The 25,920-nt window shown below is 40.1% G+C and overlaps 1 protein-coding gene across 5 annotated transcripts in view; it reads right to left on the minus strand.

Annotated features, from left to right (window-relative positions):
• Window positions 1-13,470: 13,470 nt before the first annotated feature.
• Window positions 13,471-25,920, minus strand: part of Lhcgr (luteinizing hormone/choriogonadotropin receptor) — a 54,393-nt gene continuing 41,943 nt past the window's right edge. For 3 of the 5 annotated variants that reach the window (XM_013349016.2, XM_005354729.3, XM_013349015.2), the window contains 2 exons: window positions 23,339-23,419; window positions 13,473-14,889 (listed from right to left, as the gene is read on the minus strand). In XM_013349016.2, the coding sequence (XP_013204470.1) occupies window positions 13,737-14,889; window positions 23,339-23,419 (1,234 nt within the window). In that variant the 3' untranslated portion in view covers window positions 13,473-13,736. Of the gene's footprint in view, window positions 14,890-23,338; window positions 23,420-25,920 lie in introns of all 5 variants that reach the window. The other 2 variants (XM_013349018.1, XM_005354728.3) reach the window with 2 other exon arrangements.

Genomic DNA, 25,920 nt, shown 5'->3' on the forward strand with positions numbered 1-25,920 from the left:
CATATTGAATAAAATAAAATTATAGTTCAAATGCAGATGCAAATCTACAACCTTACATTTCCTTTGTTTTCTGGCTTGGCTGGTCTCCCCTTATGGTCTCTGTCATTGTCAAGCATAATTGCACTGGTTGTTAGAGCACATGAGATGTCACATTTAGTGATTAGAAAAGTCACCATAGCTCACCTACATTCCCTCATACCCCTTGTCTTTTAAAAATGCAGACAAAATCTATCTAAAAGTAAGCTATAAGATGAAGGGAAATAACCATTCTCGTCATGCACTGATCTAACTATTGGTAGGTTTGAGGTAGCCACATAGAGAAGTCAGAGCTTACCAAATTACTTTGAATCTGGTACTCACTTGCCAGCCTCAGATGATGCTGTTTAGAAACCCAGGTCTTGTAGAGTTATCTGAGTCAGTGATTCCCAAGGTTTTGGCCAGGATCCACACGATAGAACACACTTAGAATGTGAAGCCTCTATTTGAGTGCACATGGACACACATGACAGAAGTGCAGTAAAGATGTCAGAAGTTACACCTCCCTTTGGCATGGAGGCCTTCTGCATTACCTGATTGACTCTGTGCTGTTGAAATAAATAACAAAAATAACAATCTAGATAGTTTTGGCTCACAAACTTGATTTCATTTGTGATAGTTTATACTTTTTTTTTTTAAAAAATTAAGGTTTATTTATTTTTAATTTTATGTATATGGATGTTTTGCCTGAATGTATATCTGTGTATCAAACTCATGTAGAACCCATGGAGGCCAGAAGACAGCTGCAGATCCTCTGAATCTGAATCTGAATCTGGCGTTATGAACAGTTATTATCAGTTATCTGGGTGCTGGGAATTGATTCTGGGTCCTCCCAAAGAACAGGCAGTACGTTTAACTTCTGGGCTATCTTTTCAGCTTGGATTAACATTTTTTTTAAAAAAAATATGCTGACTGTCTTAGTTAGGGTTTCTATTGCTGTGTTAAAATACTATGATCAGGCAGGTGGATCTCTGTGAGTTCGAGGCCAGCCTGGTCTACAAAGGGAGTCCCAGGACAGGCTCCAAAGCTACAGAGAAACCCTGTCTCGAAAAACCAAAAAAAAAAAAAAAAATACTATGATCAAAAGCAGCTTGTGTAGGAAAGAGTTTATTTTGCATATACTTTCACATCACAGTTAGTTATGAAGGCAGGACAGGAAACTGGAGTCAGGAGCTAATGAAGATGGAGGAGTGATGCTTACTGGCTTGTTCCTCTTGGCTGGCTCAGCCTGCCTTCTTATAGAACCCAGAACCATCAGCCCAAAAGGTTTCCCACCTATAATGGGCTGGACCCTCCCCCATCAGTTACTAAGAAACGACTCTATAGTCTTGCATGCCTATAGCCCAATCTTACGGAGGTATTTTCTCAATTGAGGTTGCCTCCTCTCAGATGACTCTGTAATGTATCAAGTTGACACGAAAGCTATTTAGCACACTGATATCCACAACTTTATTGTTTAATTTAATATGGATGTGGTATCCTATTTATAGGATCCAGTTCTCAGCAAGATTATTCATGATTTTTCTTTGCCATATCATTTTTAACTAACATTCCATTCATTAATAATGCTAACAGGGTTTGGTGGGATATTTTTATACACATTTCTAGCATGCATCAGTAAAATACAGCCTTCCTTTTTCTACCCTTCCCCAATGCCCTACCCAATCTTTAGTTACCACTATTCTAGATTCAAGTCAACTTTCTTTTTAATAAGTTATTAAAACTTTATTGTAAGAATTAAATTATGAAATTTGCAGGTAAATGGGTGGAACTGAAGCAGTTGTCCTGAGTGAGGTAACCCAGACCCAGAAAAACAAACATTCTATGTTTTCTCTTATATGTGGTTATTAGAAAGTTTTATACCATGTATATATGTACACACACATTATATTCTTAACAGTTGAATAATATCCCATTGGGTAAATGTACCACACTTTTCATAATCCTTTCATCAGTTGATGAACATCCCATTTATTTCACGTTTCTGACTAGTATGAATGAACACAGATGAGCAATAACTTTTGTTATAAGATGTATGTCGGGGTCCCATGCCCTAACATAAACTACTTGTCCCTCTCTGGATCATCATGGAGGTGCAAGAATAACTGAGACCCAGTTCACACAGCGATATGGGAAGGGAGTCTCAGGCTTCATTCAAATCCTGAAGATCACTCGAATTTATTATCCAACACCTTTTATCCCCCAAGGCAAACTAAGGTGGAAGTTCATTAACATTGTGCTTCCAGGGTAGCAGGACTACAGTCACATCTGCAGCTCAGTCACTAGCTTGGAATTTACACCTCTTTTCAGGCGATCTACATAATTACAAAAGAAAAGGAGCAACATATCCTGAGCTTTTGTTAGGATGGTAACAGCCTGTCTGGCCAGGTACTGTGACTGTTCTGAATACCAACTATGGCCTGAGAACTTGGCTGTCACACCAAGTAGAAATATGGGCCTACAGATGTGGAGCCCTTTGGGTATGTTCCCAAGAGTGGACGAGTCTCACCCAGCTACAAAACCTGTTAGCTGTAATAACAACCTGCCTACAGGGTATGGCCACTGGTGCAATAGTGGCACAAATGCTAGGATAGTAACCAACCACTTCTAAGAATGGATTTAAGGCATACTCCATAAGATGGAACCTATACCTGATTTTGTGCCACTCCCTATGAGATTATGGGGGCCAAAAACATTCAAACTACCACACTTGCTATTTACTTCTTATTTTTATACTTTGAGTATGTTTGATCATATTCACCCTCCTCCAATCCTCCTAAACCTACCCCTCTTCCCTGACCACCCGACTTTGTGTCCTCTTTTTTATTTCTAGGCCTGCTGAGTCCACTTTGTACTTCTTGTATATTCTTGGATATAAATAGCCTCCCACTGGGGCATGGCTGACCTAACTAGTGGTCAAACTCTGAGAAAACCGACTCTCCCTGCCTCAAATGCTGTCAACTGCCTCTGGTTCCTTGACTGTGTAGGGCTTCATGCTCACCTTCCCTCTCCATGCTGGAATTTCGTCTGGCTCAGGCATGCAAAGGTCTTGTGCATGCTGTCACATCCGTCGTGTGTGTTCACATGTGTTCTGCTGTGCCGTGCCAGGAAAAAACTGTTTACTTTCAGCCATCATCACTCCTGCCTCTTTCAGGCTTTCTGCCCGCTCATCCCTTGGGAGGATGGGGTATCATCTAGGTGTCCCATTTACTGCTAAGCACTCTGCAGTCTATTATTCTCTGCACCTTGGCCTGCTGCGAGTCTCTGTGTTAGTTGCTGCCTATTGCAAGTAGAAGCTTCTCTTATGAGGGTTGAGAAATGGGTTAATCTGGGAGCACAATGATGTTAGATCATTTAGTACTATGTTCATTTAGCAAAAATAATAGTAGTAAATTCTTCCCTCAAACTATCACCTGTCTACTTATTGGTTCTTGGCCCTAGTAATGGTTCCAGCCACGGGTTTCAGTCTAATAGTTTGAAAATAGTTTGTTCCTCCCATGATGCTTATGCTGCTGTAGTGCCAGTGAGCATGTTTTGCCAGGTTGAGTGTTGTTGTAGTTCTCAGGTTTCACATCTGGGTAAGAGTGATGATTACTTTCTCCTCTAATAGCGAGAATAACACCTTCCATCACCAAAAGCTAGGCAGTAGTTGAAACTTCCAGGTGAGTATCAGCTTGATAAGAATGTTCTATTTCTCTAGTGTCTTTAGTAATAGGGTATTAGTTTCATGTTCTGGAGGGTAACCAAGGATTTTGACAATAGTCTGTAAAGCTTGGGGGTCTAAGGACACTTACTGGCCAATGACTCCAAAGGAGGTAATCCGTTCCTGACACTGGGCTTTTTATTTATTTGTGTGTTACCTTATTATAGAATAGCTGCATTTAGACTGTATATATGTGTATGTATATATTTTAGGAAGCTTTTATTGTAGTAACCTTCCATATGACTTTTTCAAAAGGTAGGTAGTGTTGTTTATCCCTTCAGGTATTCCCCTATTTTTCCTGCCCTCCATTCTCAACTTTAATCCTCTCCATTCCACTATTTCCCTTTAACTATTTATATCTCACATCCAAGGTAAGTATTTCTTACTGCCTGTTGTAGCAAGGCACCATGGTATAATTTTTTAAGTCTGTAGACAATCTCTTAATAAATGTCATGTGCCATTTTATTGATGGAGAAAATGTCTCTTGTGGGGCTAGAGCTCACTGTGTTAGATATCTGTGAGAGTAGCATGTGCCCCAATTCTGTGCCAGCATCCTTTGAGGACTTCAAAACCTTCCTCCTACTCAATTCTGATAGTGCTCTTAAATGTTCTTCCTATTTCCTGCAAGCCAAGATCTTATTGAAATTGCACAGAATTAGTATCTTAGGGACCAAGTGTCTGACCTTTCCTGGTCTTCTTCTTTTGCTTGCTTTATTCAATGTACAGGGCACCCCAACAGGTGCTGAATATGTGCAAACAATTCCTAGCACAGCACAGACTTCACAGAGCAATGTTTTTTTTTTTTTTAAATATTAACTGACATCTTGGTGTTATTTACATTCTATGGGGGAACTATTAAGTTTGGAGCAAATAGCAACAGCTAGTTATGGTAAAAAAACAGGGGACTTTATCTCAAGACTCCAGGGCAAGCTTGAAATCTCAGTACCAAACCCTACATGTACCATGCCTTTGTCTATATGTGCTTCATGCTGCATAGCATGAGAGTTAATTTGTTGTTATGTATTAGAGCCTTCTTTGCAGCACCATTGTCGCAGATTGTCCTGTCATTAAGTAAAACAAAATTTATTTAAATGTGATATTGTGACAGAGAAATTGTTAACCAAAGTGGCTGCTAAATGACTTACAGCACAGTGTGAATATGCTAGACAAAATCATAATCCAGTCCTTGTATGATTGAGTGTGATGAGATTTATAGTACCATGCAGTGAAGTAATCAATCAGAAATGTGTCAAATGCTTATTTCTGGAGTTTTCCATCTAATACCTTCAGGCTGGTTGATTGTGACTAATTGATCACTCATCTTTGAAGGGAAAATTATTTTTGTGTATAAGAATATGTGTGGGTATGCATGTACAGATATCAGAGGTCAGCATTGGGTATTTTTGTTGATCACTCTCATCTTAAACTTTGAGACAAGGTCTCTCACTGAGCCTTGAGCTCACCAATTCTGCTAGTCTGGCTAACAGATGAGCTCCAGAATTCTGTGTCCACCAAACAGTGCTGGATTACAGATATACATGACTGCTCCCTATTTTAATGTGGGTGCTGGGGTTCTGAACTCAGGTCCTCATGCTTGTATGGCAAGTATTTGTTGGGGAACCCCCTTCAGCCAATGGCCTTTGAGAGGCTGGACCAGGTTGAGACATGTCTTTGGGGTACCAGAAAGTCACGGCCCCAACCATTCACCCCTCTCTTCCCACGCTTCACACCTGGATGTTGGACCCCCATTCCTGTTCCATGAGTTTCCTTTTTTTAAAATAAAAAAACCCTTAGTATACTCTATTCAGAGTTATCTTGGGATTCTTTGACACATTCTTCTCATTTCATGTGCCCCGTATCACCTGGCACCCAACATTGGGCCAAGTCCATGCTTACCGGGAACCTCCTGGTTCACCAGCATGGGCAATTTTCGCTCCTGCTTGTGGCCCATCTGACATTGCTTAGGAACCTGACATTCCCTGCCTGCTGCCTCTCCAGCTGGTGATCTTTCACACCATGCACAGTTTGTGGCTCATGACTGAAGGAAAGCTTCCTTCTTATTCTGACCACAAACTCTAGGAATTTCTTTGATTGTCCTTAATGACTGTTCTTAATTTGTTAAACAAAGCGTATTTATCAGCATCTAAGTTGATGACGGTGTGTGGAACCAAAGTGAATGATCCCAGAAAAGGCAGGGGAGCTTCTCCTCCATGTCCCTCTGCTACATGGCTGCAACCACAACACCTGCTGGCCAGTAAAAATTATTATACCTACTCCAATTCACTGTAATTGCCTACAACAGGTAAGATTTAAAAATTACATGATTACTGACAATATTACCATTCAGGAATTAATTTCTTATGCTATGGATGGTATCCTGCAAGGCTTATGTGATTTTCCATATCTATCCATTTATTTGATTTTGGGAATTAGTTTTTTTCATATTATATCATTAAGAAAATGATTTGATAACAGACCAAAGAATGAGGCACTTTTAGAAATGGTACAGTATTTACAACAAATAATGAACAGCTAGTTGAAAAAATTAATTTGTCTGACAAAATCCAATCAGTGTCAAAGGGGCTGAGACATTGTTTGAAAGAATTCATGCTGTTGAATTTAACAATCAGAATCTGTTGAAAAGTTATGATAGGTTAATGGATAAGGTATCTCCCCATGAAGGCACTATGCACACCATCAAAATTTGTCCAAGGATAAGACGTTATCTTTTCTGGACAAATTTCATGCCTTGGAATCATCAATGAGGGCATTAAAATGCAACACTGGAAAGGAGATTCGGACTTTACAAAAGGCAGTGGTAAAAATATTTGAAAAGATTGAGGAAATTATCAAAATTGATGAGCAGGGAGATAAGGGACAAAGACAGGATTTCGTTGTACATGGCCAGTACATGCCAGAGTCTGGGATGACATACCCAGATTTTTAGCCGCCTATCTGGTAATATCCTCTGAGAAGTCATCTGGCACAAAATACTCTAAAGTAGTCAAAGAATATATATGGCAACCTATAGGTATGAGCAATCTAAAGGAAATTAAGCAAGCAATAGTATCTTATGGTCTGTATTCACCATTTGTTAGGGAAATGGTGAAAACGTGGGCTTCCAGCAATAAGGCTACCCCACACAATTGTCTTCAATTAATCTCAATAGTTCTAGAAAATGGACCCCAACTGCTATGGAAATGCTATTGGCAAGAAGAGGCAAAAATTTTAGAACAACAGGGAAAAGCAAAAGGATTTGAGTCACCCCAAGATCAAATTCTTGGTGAGTGTCATTACTCTGATTCCCAGGATCAGGCTCTCTATGATGAACATACCTTGTTCTATGTAGCACATCAGTTTTAAATACTTGGGTCAGGATTCAGGAACTAGGAAAGAGAATTGAATCATATATTATGATTAAAAAGGGCCAGAGAGAACCCTTTAGTCAATTTTTCATGAAGATTGACTAAAGCTGTACAAGTAGTAGTTACAGACCCGGACCTAGATGTAAATTTATTGAATCTCTGGAATTTGAAATTACCAACTTAGAATGAAAAGACATCCTTGGGCCATTAAAGGTCAGATCATTAAAGGTCAGATCAGCACCAATAGATGAATGGATCTTTCATAAAATGAATGTTGAGACACTTGACTATAGCACTGAGACTTGAGTAGGAGAAACGATTTCCAATGGTATGAGGAGAAACCAAAATGCCAAATGTTTTAATTGCAATAGAATAAGACATCTGAAAAGAGATTGTAGACAAGGAATTCCTACAAGACATCTGAAAAGAGATTGTAGACAAGGAATTCCTATGAATAATGTCTCCTCTGGGAATGGCAAGAATGGGTGGTCTCAGCCTTCTGGAATATGTAGGAGATGTGGCAAAGGCCAGCATTGGACCAATGAATGTAGATTGAAAAAGGGCAGACAAGGCTACCCAATACCATCGGGAAACTCCTTGGGGAACCTTTTGCAGGCCCCATGTCAAATGTGGTTTAGTTATTCTCAGTCACTATGCAGGACATGTCTTACCAGGAAAATTAAAAATCTGGTGCCTACTCTAAAAGACCATACTATTCTGGATGATGGAATAGACATGGAGGGTGAATCAAAAACTCCAATAGGAAATGTATATCTTGGAAGACTTTTATAAATTATCAAAGACCAAAGCTGACCAAAGCTAAGAGTGTGTATAAATAACATTGTAACTGAGGGATTACTAGACACAAATGCAGACATGAATATTGTTACTCCAGAATCTTGGCATCCAAATTGGCCTCTTCACGTGGCAGATGTTAAATTCCTAGGAATTGGAACCCTATCTCAAGTGAAACAAAGCACAAGATGGGTTGAATGCATTGGGCCAGAAGAAGAGAGGAAGGCTGAGGCCATATGTAGCTAATATTGCAGTGAGTTTATAGGTGGTGGCCTGTTGAAGCAATGGAATACCCAGATTAACATTCCTATAGTCCCCAAAACTCAGGTTTCTGGAAAGGACATTATAAGGTATTATACACAAAGGTCATCGGCCATTCAGGCTGTACAAGAACATAAAGCAAATGGAAAACCTTCAGAGGTACTAATATTCCTGCCTTTAAAATGGTTAACTGAGAAACCAATATAGGTTAAACAATGACCATTAACAGAAGACAAACTACAGGCCTTAGAACAGCTGATACAGGAGCAACTATATGCTCACCATATTGAAGAATCAACCAGCCCTTGAAATCCTCCTGTATTTGTTGTTAAGAAGAAATCTGGAGCCGGGCGGTGGTGGCGCATGCCTTTAATCCCAGCACACGGGAGGCAGAGGCAGGTGAATTTCTGTGAGTTCGAGGCCAGCCTGGTCTACAAGAGCTAGTTCCAGGACAGGAACCAAAAGCTAAGGAGAAACCCTGTCTCGAAAATCCAAAAAAAAAAAAGAAAGAAAGAAAGAAAAAGTCTGGAAAATGAGACTAGTGACAGGTCTAAGAGCCGTCAGCAAGGTTTTTCAACCCATGGTCCCTCTACAATCTGTAATTTCTCTGCCTTCTCTATTAACAAAAGGATGGCCTCTTATAGTTATTGATTTAAAAGTTTGTTTCTTTACTATACCTTTACAAGAAAAGAACAGAAAAATTTGCCTTCATAGTGCCTACTTATAATAACTCTCAGCCTACTAGGAGATACCAGTGGAACTGTAAAACATGGCATTTAAATAAGTTAGGGTTCTGTTGAGATGAGACATGACTGCTCCTGGCAGCACCAATCTATTCCCAAGAGCTTGTTTTCTTCTTGGCAAAACTGGCCTTTGGGCAAGGAACTGCCCATGCCTCCACCACTGCTAAAATGCATGACGTCCATACTGGACAAGAAGGATACAAGAAAAAAGACTACCAAACCTTGCAAAGACAGGGTAAAACAGTTTTGAAAAATTTTCCTGCCACTGAAAATGGTCTGTAAGCTACTCTAGGCCTTAGCCAAAGTTGGTTGCTTCAACATTACAAAAGAGACTTTGGGTGATTGCCCAAGTAGCCAGTTTTCTCTGTCATCTTCTGCACATTTTGGAAGCTGCTAGATTGTACTTCCTGCCTACTAACGTAATATTATCTCCCTTCTCAGGCTTTCAATTGGGTTGAAGATTAGGTAGACGCAGTTACTTTCCTCTTATGCTTTAACCAAGCCCTTTCTAATACAAGGCTTAGACTCCTTAGGACAGATTGATTATTGAAACATTTAGCATATGTTCCTTACTTAATATAGTTTATGCTGGTTCTAATTCTAATTTTTATACTTGATATCTGTTCTTGTTGTATATAGTTTTGTATTTGATTTGGAACTCTCTTATTTAAACAAAAGGGGTAGGTGATGATAAACCTCCTTCTGCCAATGGCCTTTGAGAGGCTGGACCAAGTTGAGGCATGTCTTTCGGGTACCAAAAAGCTGTGGTCTTACCCACTTGCTACACTCCACATGGAAGATAGACCCCCATTCCTGTTCTGTGAGTTTCCTTTTTTAATAAAGGAAAACCTTAGTATACTCGATTCCAAGTTATCTTGGGATTTATTTGACTTGTGTTCTCCACATTTGACGCATTCTGCAGCAAGTATTTTATCAGCAGAGCTGTCTGCTTAGCCCAGAAATTATTATTTTCTATATGAACCTATTTATTGAAATACTTTGTAAGGGAGGTTCTGAATTTATATTTAGAATTAATATGTTAAGAAAAATTCAGTGATATCCTTTATAACAAGTGTAGTAAGTTGAGAACAAAATACCAATATCTTCTAAAGTTATTTTTACAAGTTTAGATGATTTATTCCAGATTGATTAATTCTTTTAAGTCATTTTGCAGTCCACTTATAACAATATTTAACAGTAAAAAAGTATGAGAGATATCAAATCATAGAGTGAATGACTGTTTATGGTTTTGCCATGAGAGATTATACAGATTGTAGCACACATTTTACACATGTCATACATGAAATAAGTAACAAAGGCAGTTTTATATTTTAGTTATGAAAATGAACCAGTTTGAAAACTGGGGATGTGACGAGAAAGTAATTTGTCTTTCTAGCCCAGGTGAAATAAAGATGGACTTGTGTAGGGGATTAACACTCCAGAGAGGGGGAAAGGAAAAAAGTGATACAGAAGAATGTTCAAGATGTCTATAGGCGATGGAGCAATGACTCAGTGGTTGAGAGGACTGGCTGTTCTTCCAGAGGATTAGGTCTGATTCCCAGCACCTACATGGCGCAGTTCCAGCGGATCCAGACATGCATGTAGTGCACATGTGGCATGCAGGCCAAAGAAGTCTGTAGAGAGAGACTACTGTGCGTTACATACTTAGTATGTCCTTTATTTTACACAGAGACAGTGTCTTAACTATAATGCACCAGAGAAGGACCAGATCAAAGAGCAAAACCCTGCAGTTTGGACTCCAAAGGAAGTAGAAACAAGGACAAGGGATATATTACTCTGATGTAAGAATGACATAGGCTCTAACATGAAGATGGAAGGGAAAGGCTTAGGGAAGAGTAACTGGTTCAGGTCATTTTATGAAGAAAATAGCAGAATGTGCAGGTCTGAGGACATAGTTTATATTCTCCGAGTGTTGGCCTAGGAGTGTGTGCTTCCTTTTTCCAGGTGTTGATGAGTTGCTTGGGAATTCTGTGCAGGTATGTGATGAGAGAAATAGGATTTTGGTAAGGCTCATCGCTGGTATGTATGGCGTGAAGACTTGGGAGAGACGGGTATGAGTACAAATGGGTAACTGTGGCATAATCCAGGAGGAAGTGGGGGGGGTGTCTTGAAATGTATTCAAGGCACTGGGGATGGAAATGAAAGACCAGGTTGGAGGATAATTCAAACATAGATCTTATGGGTGGGAGGATATGAGGAGGAAGACAGCAAACTGCGACGTCATTTATTAAACCTAAAATTACAATGTGGAAAATAAAGACCATTATCTTTGTGAGAGGTCATGAATTGCTTTCAGACATACTATGAGTTCTTTAAGCTCAAACTATTTGAGTGTGTGCTGGCTTAAAAGCTTATTTACAAGGATAAGTTGGAATCTTCTTGTTTTACTGTTTTTTTTTTCTTACTAAGTTGTTTTGTTCCTGGGATTTACAAATCAGAAAGAACATCAAGTAGTTACACAGTAGCATGATGAGTTTGTATTCTGTTGTACTGTTGAGACAGGCTCCAGAATGATCAGGAGAGTTCCATCTGAACCAAGTCATTTGTCATGGAGCAGAAAAGTCATATGTGTAAAAAATACAGACTATATTTTTGAAAAAGCTTACAATCTTCTCTGAATCATTTACCATAATGACTTAAGAACTGAGGGCAAACTGAATGTGTGGGATCTAGTTGTGGCTAGACATGTATTTAATAAATGCTCCCAGGGAGTTGAAAACTGACAATAGCTAAGATATCCACCAGCAGGAGAAGCAATGCTTAAGATTGCTATGGTAGAATTTTAGCCAGCAATGAGAAGGAATGAATGGATTGTTTAAGATTGCTATAGTAGAATATTAGCCAGCAATGAAAAGGAATTAACGTATTTCAAGCAATTAAATGGATAAACAGTAAAACCATTATACTGTCTCAGAGATGTTGTGACAAAGTGTATGTGTTATATACCTACAATTATATGCCATATAGGACAGGAAATACTAATCCATTATTGTTTGATCTGGCGATCAGCACCTCTGTGACAGGGCTGAGCAACCCTCTAATGGTAACAGTGTACTGAATCTTGATAGAAGCTTGAGTTGCACAGGTGCATGAAACTCCCAAAACTCAAGTGGCACACTTAAGGTATGTCCATTTCTCTGCACATAAACTATACCTGAGATGTAAATAAACATGAAATTACACTTTGGTGTATAAGAGTGCTAAAGTTCATATGCATGGGATTGTATGATATATCCTTTGTGTAAGGCTGATGCCTGCAAATTACTTTAAAATATCAAAATATAAGACACACCAATGTACAGTTACATAACAGGTAATTGCATAGTAATGTATGAAAGTCATTGGAGTAAATAGTGTTGACTCTAAATGGTGGTGACATATGGGTGTTCACTACATAGCTCCTTTAACATTTCTATACATTTGAAAATGTTCATACTATAATAGTGGGGGAAATTTAAAGAACTTCGAATGTGTATAAACTCATAGGTAACAAAACCTATCTATCCAATTTTTTATTTGTCTATACATGAATGTATCTTATTTTTTGGTATAATTCAAGCAAAGTAACTCTTGGAAAACCATGATTACCAATATGGATAATATTTAATGATTGATTACCAATCATTAAGAGACTAGGATTTGGGAGAGTTTTGAGATTGAATCATTTTATGGATCTTTTACATGTTTTCAGCACTTTCAAAAATGATAATCAGTTTTTCTCTCATAAAAGATTAATGGCATCTGCTCCATAGGGTTTTTATAAAGATTCAGTTGGTGAAATTACACAATAAAAAATAGAAAATAAAAACCAAGATGTTGGGTGTATAAGGAACTTTTGAAAAAAAGTCAAAGCAGCAAACAGAAGTGCTGCAATTAGACACATAGTTTGGTTGTCCTTTAAAACTCAACTATAGAAGTAAAAATGCTTCTAATAAATATTAGATATATTTTTTCAATAAACTGCAAGGGATGGAAATAATGTAAGTTAATCATTTTCAATATTTAAGTAGTTTGTTTTGCTTAAAATTGCAAAGTTCTAGAAATAAAAACTTTTCCTTGTCAATTTAATCAATTCAACTGGGCATGTTTATTGTGTATCATTTCCAAGATCCTGAGGTAGGAGATGAGGAAGCAAAATGGGCTGAGGTACGCTCCTACCTTCTGGGTTTCCATGATCTGCAAGCTAGACAAGTATGCAGAAACATGCCTTCAGATGGAAAGTGGAAAGTAGACAGGAGACAGAAGTCTCTAGAACAGAGCTGCCTAACAGAACTCCCCACACTACAGACAAAATGGTTGGCATCTGTACCGCCCATTACTAGTCAGATATGGGAAGCACTTGGAATACGGCTAATGGCTACTGGCTACCACACTGCACAGTGCGTCTCTTGAATGCGTTTATCAAACTGTTTCATGACAAAGACCACGTAAAATTTTCAATCTGTTATGAACCAATACTTTTGGAGACTACAGCAAAAATAACATGACTGAAGTGAAAAAGACCAGAGACATGCAAAAATGACACCTTAGTTTTTCTTAATATTAGATTCAACAAACAAAATTACTCTTGTCTAAATTGTTACAAAAGTTCCTGAACACTCCTGAAATTAATGTCATCAAGTTCCAGAGGGCAGTTCTGACTGCCCAGTTCCATTGACCACCTGTCACGGGCCACCTTCTGAACCAAGTACAATTCTCCTAAAGTGCTTAAGAATAAATATTTTTCTAAAACGCATTATATGAAAGTGACTAGCTCAGGTAGACTTTTCTCTTCCCCATATCTAAGTACAATTCAGTAATGAAGTTACCACATTAGCATTCTTGGTGGCAAGTCTTGTCTAGGACAGCAGGATGTTGACAGTGCACTGTGGACAACTTCAGAGCAGCCTCGAAAGTCTTACTTGATCCTGGGAAGCCGTTTTTGCAGTTGGAGGTATAGGCAGAGAATTCCTTCCTTCTGTAAAGTTCAGCCCGGTGTCTACAGCAGCCAAATTTGCTCAGCAGCAGAAAGAAATCTCTTTGAAATGCCTTTGTGAAAATTGCATACAGAAATGGATTGGCGCAAGAATTGACAGGATAAAAAAGGACCAGTAAAACTTTCGAGTTGGTGACAGTGATAAGAGGCACTTTGAAGGCCGCTGAGATGGCAAAGAAAGAGATTGGTGCCACACACGTGAAGTCTGTGAAGATGAGAATGGCCATCTTCTTAGCAATCTTAGTATCCTTGTTAGTAGCCACCAGCTCTGGATTTTGAACTGCAAAGTAAATCCGAATGTAGCAAGCACAGATAATGAGGAAGGCCACCACATTGAGGATCAAGATGGATAATATGTAGACTTGTGAGAGAGTGGATTCCACATCCATGGGGAGGCAGATGCTGACCTTCATGTAATTGCTGACACCCACAAGGGGCAACATGGCAATCAGACTAGAAAAGAGCCAGCCTCCCAGCATGATTGGGACGGCATGTCTCAGCCGCAGCTTTTGGTCCAGCTGCACAGCATAGGTGATGGTGTGCCACCGCTCTAGAGTGATGACTGTGAGTGTGTAGACCGAGAGCTCGCTGGCAAACACAGTGAAGAAGCCAGCTGCACTGCAGCCGCTGCCGGTCTGCCAGTCTATGGCGTGGTTATAGTACTGGCCTTTGGTCTGGGAGTCCACTGAAGCAATGAGCAGCAGATAGAGCCCCATGCAGAAGTCTGCAAAGGAGAGATTACACATGAGAAAACGGGGCACCGTCAGTTTGTAGGGGCTGGTCAGGAGAACAAAGAGGACTGTCAAGTTGCCAACGATGGCTAGGATATTAATCAGCCAAATCAGGACCCGAAGGAAGGCGTAGCCCATGATATCTTCACAGGGATTAAAAGCGTCTGGTTCTGGAGCACATTGGAGTGTCTTGGGTGAGCAGAAGCCATAATCGTAATCCCAGCCACTCAATTCACTCTCCTCAAAAACGGTGTAATAGCTGCAAGACAAACATTGACTTGAGGGAAATGTAAGAGGTGTCCTATATTTCTGAGTATTAAAATAAATTCAAGAATCATCCTTAGTGGGCTTTTAGAGCCTAAGAAACAAAAGAAAACAAAGTCATCCTGGCCTAGACTTACATTTACTTGTTAAATTACCTCATTTGATGGAATTCTTTCAAAAGAAAATGAAAAGCCTCTAGATGGTATAATATATATCTATTTAGCATGCTGGTGCAAAGACTTAATGAAGCTGTTTACGAGGGATGATTTTCTTTGGAAAACAAGTTTAGAGACATAAAATATACATGCTAAATTTAAAAGAATCCTTTCTTGGCATTTTCTTATCTATTCATCTCAGTTAGTTGCTATGCAAATTGCAACCAAGCTGTTTGTAGCAGCACACAGTGGGGCTGCAAGGCTGGCAGCATTAAGAATCATCCATCAGCTATTTGGGTCTCGTTTCCAATGAAGTCCCTGCTTAAGGAAGTATTCCAAATGGGAACCAGAAAACAATGGCAGATTACTACAAATTTAGGAGTAGAGGAAGAGAAGCATGGACAACAGTAAGAAGGATGAAATCCAGCACTCCTTAGGGTATGAGTCTGTGGCTGGTGGAGCATCCCACCCCACTGAGATTCCTGGGCTTACATCCACACTCTCTCTTGGGGCACTGTTACTGATTTCTTTTCTTGACAGCCCTTATCTGGTTTTAGTTCTCTCCAATACAGTCTCCTGGAATGGCCTTTTTAAAACAGAAATCTCAACTCTACTTTGGCAGTTCAGCCCTTCTCCATGTCCTATCATTTGTGGGATAAAAGTCACACTTTTTCCTTTTGATGAGCCTCAAGGCTTTGCTTGGCCTAGGTTTCACCTACTTCTGGACATGTTCTTTCTTTTCTTTCTAATCCTAAGGAGAAAATTCTCCCTCATCCTGAAAGACATATCCTCAAAACAACCATTCTTGCTCTTATTCTCCAAAGAGTCCATTATTCTTTTTTTCTGCTAGAGTTGCATTTAGTTATCAAAACATACTGCCAATAAGTAATGATGTGTGTTTATCTCATTTAATATTCTTTTAGTATTTTAGACAAGATCTTATTTAGCCCAGGCTAGTCTTAAACTTGCTACATAGCTAAGGTTGGCCTTAAACTCTTGATCTTAACTCTCAAGTGTTGGATTATAGGTATGCATTATCATTCTTGGCTATCTCTTAATTTTGGTGTGTGTGTGTGTGTGTGTAATAGAGGAGAATCATGGATGCAACCATCCACCTTTGTTTTTTGAGATGGGGACTTTCATTGGTCTAGAACTTACCAAGTAAGACAGGCTGGCTGGCCTGTCTCACTCTCCAGCAATGGGACTGCAAGCTTATGGGACCACATTCTTTCTATTTTAAAATGTGGGTTCTAGGAATCAAGCTCAGGTATTCATGCTTGCAAGACAAAAACTTTACCAGGATCAATATCTTACTTCTGAAGTCACAGTCTTTAGCAGAGTTTTGGTTATGTTAAATACATTTTTTTTTTTTGGATTGAACAACTCTACACTAAGAAACCATGGTTCTGGGGGCTGGAGAGATGGCTCAGTGGTTAAGAGCATTGCCTGCTCTTCCAAAGGTTCTGAGTTCAATTCCCAGCAACCACATGGTGGCTCACAACCATCTGTAATGGGGTCTGGTGCCCTCTTCTGGCCTGCAGGCATACATACTGATAGACTATTGTATACATAACAAATAAATAAGTAAATAAGTAAATAAATAAATAAATATTTTTTTAAGAAAAGAAACCATGGTTCTGGAAGGAATTAATAAGGCATGAGAACCTTGAGCATGTATTTGATGATTGTGGGCTCAGTGAGTTTTGACTTTGTTCATAATCTGCTAGTTTTGGGAGTTGGAGAAATGAGTATAATTTTCTGTAATTTTTACCTTAGAGTTTTTGTCATTAAAACTATTTTTTTTTTTTTTTTTTGCTCACCAGGAGGATGAGGCTAGTTTCCTCCAAACTGGCCAGCTTTTATAGTTCTAGAAGGTGCTTTGTAGGGAAAAAGAAGTCATCAATAGTGTGACTCATCTGTGACCCCTGTGAAGAATAATAATCCCATGAGTGCAATAGTGGTTCAACAGTTAGAGGGGTAGCCAACCTCTGTTTGAATTTAAGGTATACTCTACAAGGGGAAATGCATGCCAGGTACTGTAAATCTGGCTAGGAATTCATGGATGTGGAGTTTAGAGGCCATAGGGATGAACCTACCGCTATTATTTTTATTTATTATTGTTATTTTTCTAAGTGTACACAGCATCAAACTGCTCTTTAAATCAATCTTTACACCCATATATTGATTCAGATCTCAGACTTTATCAAAGAAGTTGCTTTGTGCCATGAATGTCAATTAATGCAGAAACTTACAATTGATCAAAAGTCAGAGAGTAAGTGTCAGTAGGGTGTTTAGCCGTAAAAGAGACACCATGCCCACACCGAAGACTCAGGAACCATCATGGAAGAGTGGATGGAAAGATTTTAGTAGCCAGAGTTTGAAGAGGAACATAATGGGCAGTATCTTCTGGATATTGCAGGACAGCTGACCTCATGAACTCACAGCAGCTGTGGCTTCTTGCTTTTAAGATCTGCAAAAGGTCCAGCAGTTAACAGTCCTGTACGGAGAGCTGCATAAGATCTGTACAAGATCCAGCACTATATGGAGTGGTGAGTGGCTCATAAGCCCAGACTTTTGGGGATCTTTGGACAGTTAATGGCTTCTGGGGAAGGGAACACCACTTTTCTGTAAGAATCTGGATCCTGGTACATCAATCATGCCTCCAGTGAATAGCCCCACATCTATGAATGTGTAGCCAACACACACTAGATTCAGTAAGTTATTAAAAAGAGGCATGAAATTAGAGGAGATGGGAGACAGACATAGGGAGATTTGGGGGAAGGAGTGGGTGTGAATATGATCAAAACACATTATATGAAATTCCCAAAGAATTAATTAAAAATATTTTTTAAAGTATTTTTCCCTACTCTTAAAACCTTTCATATTATGTACTTGGAAGTTGTACCTAATTCACTAAACTGATGAGAACATATCTAAGGCATTCAGTACCGAAGGGAATACGTAGGTTTTTTTGTTTTTGTTTTTTAAAAAAAAGATGCGAAAATGCCCAATAAGGGAAAGGACTGTGGCCACACAAGGCACAGTATAGGAACCTTATCTGTGTTATTATTAAATAACTTAAACAATACACTTACTTTTATATCACAGATATCAATATAATTACATACTATTAGTTTTCCAGGAAAAGATGGTTATAAAGAATTATTAAGGAAACGAATCCTTCTTAATACTGGTGCTTAGAGATCATTTTATTGAGTTCCTCATATTGTTAGAAAGGAAACCATAATTAAAGAAGATGGGGATAGGCCTATGATCCTTTGTGGGGACAGTGTCAGGATTTGGCCTCTACATCCTGAGCTCAGAGATCGTTATCATTTTTCAGTCAGTGGTTTCCAAAGTGTGGTTGGGTGGATCAATGTCTGTCTGAACCATCAGGGTGCTTGTTTAAAATGCAGATCAAAATCTATAGGCATGGATCCCAGGAATCTACACTTCAAGCAGGTTTTGTAGATGCCTCATACAAAACAGTAGCACAAAACTGGATAAAAATATTCCAACCATTGTTGTCTTTATTTCTTTTACTCTTTCCCTCATCAAATCATCACAACTGTTTGAGGTACCGATTTAAACTTCTAAGAATTCTGCCATGATTTCTGAACACATATAAGTAAGGGGTCCCACATGTTCCTCCTCCCCATCCCCCCTCCTTGATGTTTTAGTCCTACCAGGCATATGTCTGGCAGATTTTTCTCCTGGGCTAGCCTGCAAGGACAGTGTCATGCATACTGACAAAGGCAGGTTCTGCTGGCTATGTTAGGGAGTGTGATAGACTCAGGGATTTAGGAATACTGGCTTAGGAGGCAGAGGCAGTGACTGCTCCGGTGACAACTGAGAGGGAAAGAGGAAATATGGTTTCTTTTTTTTTTTTTTTTTTAGGAGGGTGGTGGTGTCAGGCACAGTGGTGAGAATACTAGATTTCTTGGGAAGAACAGCTAAGGCTCAGGGGATGGCTTCAGAATGAGCATCTGGTGGAGCTTTACCTTTATTTTAAAAATGTGTTTTCAGGGGCAAGCAACATAGCTCAACTGGTAAGTGCTTACCTAGTATGCATGGGGCCCTGGATTTCCTACTTAGCACCAAATAGACTAGATATAAGAGTGCATGCCTAGAATCCAAGAGGACCTAGGAAATCAGAGGGTTCAAGGTAATTTTGACTACATAGTTTGAGGCCAATATAGGCTATGTTTAAAAAATAAATGTTTCCATGGGTAGCAGTGCAACTTAGATTGTGTATTAATTTGAGGTAATTTGGAGGGTGTGAGCTACACTTTGGAGCCTTGTCTCAAAGCAGCATTACCATAGGAAACCCAAAGGTGATGCTCATTTGGAAAGACTGGGCAGGGTCGATGGCCATTGCTGAGGGTGGATTAAGTCTTTCTGCATGACCACTCTTGGTACCTCAACTGAATGTACTTAGAAATTTTTTTTTTTTTTTGGTATGGGAAGTTTTTTTGTACATGTGCCTCTTTTATTGGTTAATAAATAAAGAAGCTGCTTTGGCATGTGATAGGGCAGCATAGAACTAGGCAGGAAAATTAACTGAATGCTGGGAGAAAGTAGGTGGAGTCAGTGAGACACCATGTAGCCACCACAGGAGACAGATGTGCTGGAACCTTGCCGGTAAACCATGATCCTTGTGGTAAAATATAAAATAATGAAAATGGGTTAATTTAAGATGTAAAAGCTAGCCAGTAAGTGCTGTGAGACAATGGTCTTGAATCCTGTAAAGATTTGTTACTTGTATTGGTTTAATAATACACTGATTGGCCAATAGCCAGACAGAAAGTATAGTTGGCCAGAACAGGAGAACTCTGGGAAGAGGAAAGGCTCAGTCTGCAGTTGTCACCCAAATACAGAGGAATCAAGATAAGAATGCCTCACTGATAAAAGTATCAAGCCACATGGCTAACACAGACAAGAATTATGTGTTAATGTAAGATATAAAGTGGACAACAATATCAACATAAAACCTGAAAGAGCTTGGGAAGTAATTCTAAACACAAAAGAACAGAGTTAAGCATGGTTTCTTGGTAGCATCATTTTCTCAGGTGGGCTCTGTTTGCTAAAGGCAAGCATGTCTTATTTAAGAGAGGCTTCCTGACTCAGCTTTAGCTGAAAAACCTTGCAGCTCTCTTAAGAGGCCCAGCCACAATACACTTAAATGGTGTTTATGAATCACCAACAGCATAATTCATGGTGGTGGCAGGGACCTTGGAATGCCATAGAGTTGTGACAATAAACATGGCTCCCACCAGTACCTCCACTATGAAGTTAGACTCACAGAAAGCTAAGAAATGGGGTAGATCCAGTCGTCAAAGTCACAGCTTTAATCCTAGCCACAATGTTTAGCAAATTAAAGACTCATGTGGTAAGAAAAAGAGAAATATATAGTAAAGATACATCCAGAGGAAAAAAAAAACTCTAAACAGTTTACAGTGTGCTTAAAAATGTGGGAGAGAAAAAAAAAAGGAGATAAAGTCCTTAAAAAAAAAGAAAAAAAAAAGAGAGTAGTTGGGTGTGGTGGTACATACCTTTAATCCCAGCACTTGGGAGCCAGAGGCAGGTGGGTCTCCCTGAGTTCAAGGACAGTCTGGTCTATAGAGTGAATTCTAGGACAGCTAAAGATACCCAGAGAAACACTGTCTCAAAAAATTAAAAATTAAAAATAAAAGAAATAGAGTTTAAAATAAAGTCACATAAAGGTGGAAAATACACAGAGTCTGGATACTGTATGCTATTGTGCTGACTTTGAATTGTTTGACAGCCAAAGAAGGAGCAACAGCTGCTAAAAGACATTTGATAATAAATGCTGCTGGATTAATACAACATATATATTTTGAAAATGCTTTGATTTCAAAATTTATGTAAAAATATATGTTACTTTGGAGAAGAGGTTTCGCTTTTGTTTCTACAGGAAATGAGAGGCTGCAGATTCTTTTTGGTTAAAAAAGTCAGTTTTGATCAAGGAAGACCCCCTGAAAATAATCTCCAATAGTAGTGGATGACCCAGATGATCCAACATTTTAGAGGAGAGGACTCTCTTGGAGTTTCCTCTGAGTTCTACATTCAAAACAGCCTCAAGATTGTTGGCTAAGATGGTCAAGCCTCAGAGAATATTCCAGTCAGGACTTGATCATAATTCCAAATTTTCTTTGGGTCCCATAAGATTATCAGTGGCCCCAATCAGCAGGAAGTAGCCTAGAAAGCCCACATTACCCCCCCCCCAAATGGATTATGGATATTTGTCTTTGTTTAGAGTGTTAGCTACAAGTTGTAATGGATAATGATCAGGGGAAAAGCTAAACAAAGGAGATTAGGTTCAGAGTTCTTGTTTTGAAAAGAATAAAAGAGGAGAGTGCTGTGGGACAATGCTCTTGTATACTGTAAAGGTTTGTCACTTGTAGTGGTTTAGTAAAATGCTGATTGGCCAGTAACCAGGCAGGAAGTATAGGCAGGGAAACCAGAACAGGAGAATTCTGGGAAGAGGAAAGGCTCAGTCTGCAGTTGTTACCCAGTTGCTGAGGAAGCAAGGTGAGAATGCCTCACTGATAAAAAAGGTACCAAGCCATGTGGCTAACATAGACAAGAATTATGGGTTAAGATGTAAAAGTTAATTAATAAGAAGCCTGAGCTAATAGGCCAGCCAGTTTATAATTAATGTAGTCCTCTGTATGGTTCTTTGGGAATGAACTGCTATGGACCAGGCAGGACAAAAACCTCTGTCAACAAATAAGAAACTAGAGTTAATAGACCAAGCAGTGATTTAATTAATACAGTTTCTGTGTGGTTATTTGGAGTCTGAGCAGCTGGGAAACAAACAAGCGGTCTGTGACTACAGTTTTCTGTTTCTAAGTATAAAGCTCATGGCTTCAAATGAGTCCTATGAACAGAGACTGAGACACAAAGAGGGAGGTATGAGAAAAGGAATATTATAGGCTGGACAGTGGTGACTCTAAGGAGAAAAGGGAGAGGAGACAGGCTGGCATCCGTCCTGGGTGACGCTGTGATAGCATCCTTCACTCTGGTTCTGAAAGTCAAGTCTCATTTCTATTGCTCCCTATTGAGAGGAAAAGATGTCTCAGAAAGCATAAATGTGGTCCAGAACTACTGTCCCCCCCCAAAAAAAGGTACATGTTAAACTCTGAGCTGCAAGAACATTGCCATCATGGGTCACATCCAACTTTGAGATAACCTGTGGTCCAAGGTCTCTGCATCACAGCACACATTGCCTCCACCACACTCTGAGATTGGCAGGAAGAGGATAAGTGGAATTAGATTTGCAGAGTGTCTGAGAAGGATGTCTGGTTTTGTAGTCCTCCAGGGTGCATGGGAGGAATGGTAATAAACAGGCTTAGGGACATGGGGGCTTGTCTTCCGAGGCATGCTCTTTTACAGTTGAAGGTAAAGGAAATGCCAGGGCAGAGAGCGTTTAAAGCAGGAAAAACGTTAGAATCAGTCAGTAGAATAGACATGTGGCTGCCATCTAGTGTATGGTAATGATGACATTAAGATTAATGTGAAGGGGCCGGGGAGATGGCGCCATTGGGAAATGTTCACTGTGCAAGCATGAGGACCTGAGTTGGGTCCCTAGAACTCTCGTGAAAACCCCAGTATTGGGAAACTGGAGACGAGAGGGTCCCTCCAGCTCATGGGCCTGCCAGCTTAGCCTAACTGGTGAGCTCTAGGTCTCAGGGAGAGACCCGGTCTCAAAAACACAGAATGGGCAGCTTCTGGGAAATGATACCCAAGGTGCGGTCTGGCCTCCCATGTAAGCACATGTGTGTGCATCCACACATACAGGAACACACATGGAAGAATGATCCCATAATCAGGAGCTCAGTGGTCGAGCTAGCCCCAAAGTCTTTGAAGGGAAGAACCTGCCTTTAGAAGCTGTGTCTGCAATCAGCTTGTCTTTATGGATTGTGCCTAGAGATGGTTCCTTCAGATGAAGCCCTCATTTAGTGATACCCAAATGTCTGAAATGAAACGGCAGTTTTATATACATTAATACATATAGTAACAAGTTTGTTATATTCTTAAAAGAGACTTTTTCATTTTCTTCTGATTTTTTTTTTAAAAAAAAAACCCAGCTAAGATAACATGTACAACTCGCTGCCACTTGCAAAGAAAAAAGGTTCCCATTTGAAGCTATAGAAAAACACCTTGCAAACATCCACTCACCAAGACTTTTATCAAAAGAAAATCGTCACAGCAAATAACAATAAGGTGCCCGCGGAAGAAGATGAGCGCCTGCATGCGAATACTTACAGCGTTTCATTATTCGGTTTCCTGGCTGTGCTTTCACATTGTTTGGAAAAGTTTTCAAAAGTGGAAAATGAAAAATTCTGTCTGAAAGAGATGAGGTAGGAAAAAGAAAAGAAAAACAAACCATTGAGCTTTTGATTCTTTAACCTGATCATGTCTATTTATGCCTTCCTCATCCACATTTTTCCCCTATCGCTCCCTCAGTGTGTTCCGCACCATTGTCCTGACTGAAACACTTCCTGAGGAGAGAGCAAAGCCCCCTGCATTGTCCTTAGCCTGTCTCCAGCTTAGAGAAAATGCTTTTGAATGCCGAGTGCTTTGTGTGGGTTTGGGAGAGGGGGGAGAAAAAACCCAGGTAAATTTGTGGTATTGATCATGGGGTTTTCAGTGCTTATTAAAAGCTCCCTTTTGTGGTATATTCAAGTTTGCTCCTCGTCAACTCTTCTCCTTCCCGTTGACCTTGATTAACTAGTTGGCATTCATGACTTTGAAGTGTGATTGGACGTCTTTCTGTGAGGATTCTGTGGGGCTGGGTGTGTATCTTGGGTCTTCAGCTTTTGTGCAAGACCTGTCTTGATGTTCCCTTCTCTTCTGTCTTCCCTCTGGGAAGTCTGGCTTAGGAAAAGGGGATAGAAGAAAGCTGGTGCATAGGGACAGAGCCTAAGGGAGGTTCACAAAGGAGGAATGGGAGCTGTTGTGAACCGCTCCAGTCTTCCTTGAGGAGGGTGGAGAGGCGAAGTGGCCCAACATGGACATTTCTCTGGGCTGTTATTATTCAGCATCAAGAAAACAAGGAATGATTTTGTACAAATGTAGAAAAATGGGGCATCGTGTCAGAATGATTTGACCCAATGGCCTCTCAAAAATCAATCATTTTGTCATCTAGGTATTAATATATGTTTATAAACTTGGACTGAGTCCCTCTAGCCCCGTGTAAGTGTGTAGTGGGAGTTGTTCTGGCTTGGTATTTTACAGAGATACTGTATTCGGTATGCAGACAAGTCCACAGTTAACAGGAACTTGGTCTTCAAATGATAATACCGCATGCTAACCGTTCTATCTGCACAGTTAGCCAAGATTGCATAGTGAGTTCTGCCCAGGCAGCCGAGTGCATTGTCTGCAGGGAGCCTCAGTTTGCTCCAAACTCCCACAGAGCCAAGTTCAGCTCTCCAGCTTCACTGGCCTCTGAGGCTTAGGGCTTTATAGTCACAGAAGTACCTGTAAGTTAGTGGAAGTTCCCAAGCTCCCCCAGGATAGCCTGTGAGTGATGACATTCATACCAAGCTCAAAGAGTCCTAATTCCATAACCCCTTTCTACTTAGAGGTAGGCTTTTACGTTTTCGGGAGCAAAAGGTCTTGAACTGAATATTCACATGTCAGTAATTTGAGGAGTGTGACCTCTTTGCCACAGAAGTAAGTAGGTGACCAGAAACCAGCCTTATCCCAACAGCATCCCTTTCTAGTGACTCTTTGTCAGCTTTGCCACCTCAGCCTGCTTCATCCTGCTGCCCTACTGAGATTTCACGAAAGCAGATTTGCATATTCTCACTTAGAAGCATCTCAACCTCTTGCTACCTAGGGCTGATACTCCCGGGGTGCTTCTCCTGACTCATCTTCCTCCGTGCCTACATCTTGCTGTGCTTGATCTTGAATAGCATTCATCTTCTGGTGTCTCTTGCCCCACGCCTCACGCGAGCCACCTCATCTTGGCATGCTTTCCCCAAGGTTTCTCTGCAAAAGTCATCTCCCTTAGGAAGTCTCCCACGAGCCCTAGACACTACTCCTCGGCCCCGGAATATTTTGCCCCATTCTCTGTTCTGTCCTGACATTCTCTGACAAAGGTGTTCTCACTCTTTAATGCTGCCTGTCATCTGTGAGGGCTGAGATGATGCCTTATCTTTTTATCTCCAACTCTGATACACTGGAACATGGCTAGTGCTCAATTTAAGTTCTTTGAAGCCCAGTTAAGGGGGGTAGAGCTTGAGCCCTGCAAGGTGGCTCATGCCTTTAATCCCAGCACACAGGAGGAGTAGGCAAGCAGATCTTTGTGAGTTCAAGGCCCATCTGGTCTATATAGTGAATTCCAAGACAGCTAGAACTACATAGTGAGATCATCACCACCACACACCCCTCCCCAAATGGTGTAGATCTTTAAACACAACAAGTATTTCCATCTTCTCAGCTGCTTCAAATCTTTAGGTAGAACTGAATCTGTTCACTCCAGGCACAAAAAATACAGGCTAGTTGATCAGCTATAATAGGTTAATTCCAAACAAAGCCCGTAGCAGCCTGGTGTTGCTTCTATAGTGCCATACCTAATTAATTGATTGAGCACATCTCTGCAGGCTGCAGTAATGACTCTTTGAAGCCCTGCTTTTTCCCTCGGGGAGTTATGACCCAGGAGAGGGTTATGAAAACAATAGACCATAGCAAAGCTTACAGTGAAAACAGACAAGCCTGGGACATAGGAGTGAGGGAGCAGGAAGTGCCACATGCCCACACCACACATTTAAAAGTTAGACCTTGCTTTCTCTTCCATTTATACATGTGACACTTACTGGGTCTTGATGCGGAATGGTGCCTCT

The sequence above is a fragment of the Microtus ochrogaster genome, chromosome 16 (assembly GCF_000317375.1).
Source record: "Microtus ochrogaster isolate Prairie Vole_2 chromosome 16, MicOch1.0, whole genome shotgun sequence".
Classification (NCBI taxonomy): domain Eukaryota; kingdom Metazoa; phylum Chordata; class Mammalia; order Rodentia; family Cricetidae; genus Microtus; species Microtus ochrogaster.